This window comes from Tupaia chinensis, unplaced genomic scaffold (genome assembly GCF_000334495.1).
Source record: "Tupaia chinensis unplaced genomic scaffold, TupChi_1.0 Scaffold000115_1, whole genome shotgun sequence".
NCBI classification, from domain to species: Eukaryota; Metazoa; Chordata; class Mammalia; order Scandentia; family Tupaiidae; genus Tupaia; species Tupaia belangeri.
The window spans coordinates 3,686,241-3,687,576 of NW_006159579.1; the positions used below are offsets into that span (position 1 = coordinate 3,686,241).

A 1,336-nucleotide genomic window follows, 5' to 3' on the forward strand; every position below is an offset into this window, starting at 1 on the left:
TTTCCCATTTTGTGTCTGGCCACAGTCACAATCATGTTTCCTTGGTTCCACTTAATCCAGCCCCACAGCTACCTTTCATGCCTCACATCAGTTCTTGATTTATTTCCTCTCCAAAATTTGGAATCCTAACTCACTGTCTCACACCTCCATCCTGTCCTTTCCTTGGCCACCAAAGGCCACCATGCCTTCCTGATCCCCTTGCAGGATCTATAACCTGACCCACATGCACAGCCGGCCCCTCGATTTCAGGTGGTGTGGAGAGAGGGGTGGAGTGTTCTCGTTGCTTCTCAGGGTGAAGATTGTTTGCTCAGGATATGCACCCACCATGCTCCAAGCACAGGGCTGAGTGCATAAATACTCTCCCTGCCTGCCTATTCCTCGACAAGGGCCCTTAAAGTAGCCAGTGGTTGTTGCTCTTTTAGAAGACACAGCCATTTCTGTTCATCTCTCTTCTGATGTCCGGGCTCCTTTACTTTAAGGGAGACCCCCTCCTGCTCCTCGTCTTTTTTTTTGGGGGGGAGGGGTATGGGGGTAGGTAGTACCAGTCATAATACCTCACCCCATCCTTCCCCATCCAAGCTGACACATGATTCCAGCTTGGCCAACTGGTATCTTCCATGGGGTGTTTCTTCTAGAAGGCACAAAAAGCTATCACTTGCTTTCAGTGTAATGGTGCCAGAGGACTCTCAGTGGACCTAACAAAACTCATCCTCACCATTATAGAAAACCCTTGCACCCGAGATGAGGATGAGACCAACACAGAAGGACACCGAGCTGAGAGATAAGAGCAAGAGAGAGCTGACAACACTACAGGAGCACCTGGATCCAGCCCTACCTGCAGCCTACAATCCCCAAACTTCCTCCTACATCAGCCAATATAGTGTCTTTTAGTTTAAACCCCTTTGTGACAGGCTTCTGCTATTGCAGTCAAAAGAATTCCGACCAATCTACTCCTGCATCATGAGCCTTTGGACTTCATTGCCTGCTCATCTGCAAAATTTTTAAGATGTGAGAGTTGAAAGAGGCTTTAGGGACAATAGTCTCAACCCTTCAGTTGGTGAGGCTGAGATCCCACGAGGGAACAAAACTTGCCCAAGGTCACATGGTGGGTGGTTTCCTGCCCAGAGAGCAGGAAAAAAGAGCTCAAACTCATCAGCCAGAAGCCTGGACGGTGCTGTGGGCCTCAGCAATAGCACTGAAGCGCTTAGTGGTTATTGACCTGTTGTTTTTGGATGTGTTACCCAGGCAGGACTATGTGTGTGACCAAGGGCGAGCTCCAGGGCTGGGCCAGAACGGAGTGGGGAGGCACCCTGAGCTGCTCCTGGCTTGACAGCGT

At 50.1% G+C, this 1,336-nt stretch overlaps 1 protein-coding gene across 1 annotated transcript in view; it reads left to right on the forward strand.

Moving 5' to 3' along the window:
- AAR2 (AAR2 splicing factor) overlaps positions 1-914 on the forward strand; it is a 36,990-nt gene extending 36,076 nt beyond the window's left edge. The window contains exon 4 of the mRNA XM_027770168.1: positions 724-914. Coding sequence (XP_027625969.1) covers positions 724-891 — 168 coding nt within the window. The 3' untranslated portion in view covers positions 892-914. The remainder of the gene's footprint in view (positions 1-723) is intronic.
- The last annotated feature ends 422 nt before the right edge of the window (positions 915-1,336 follow it).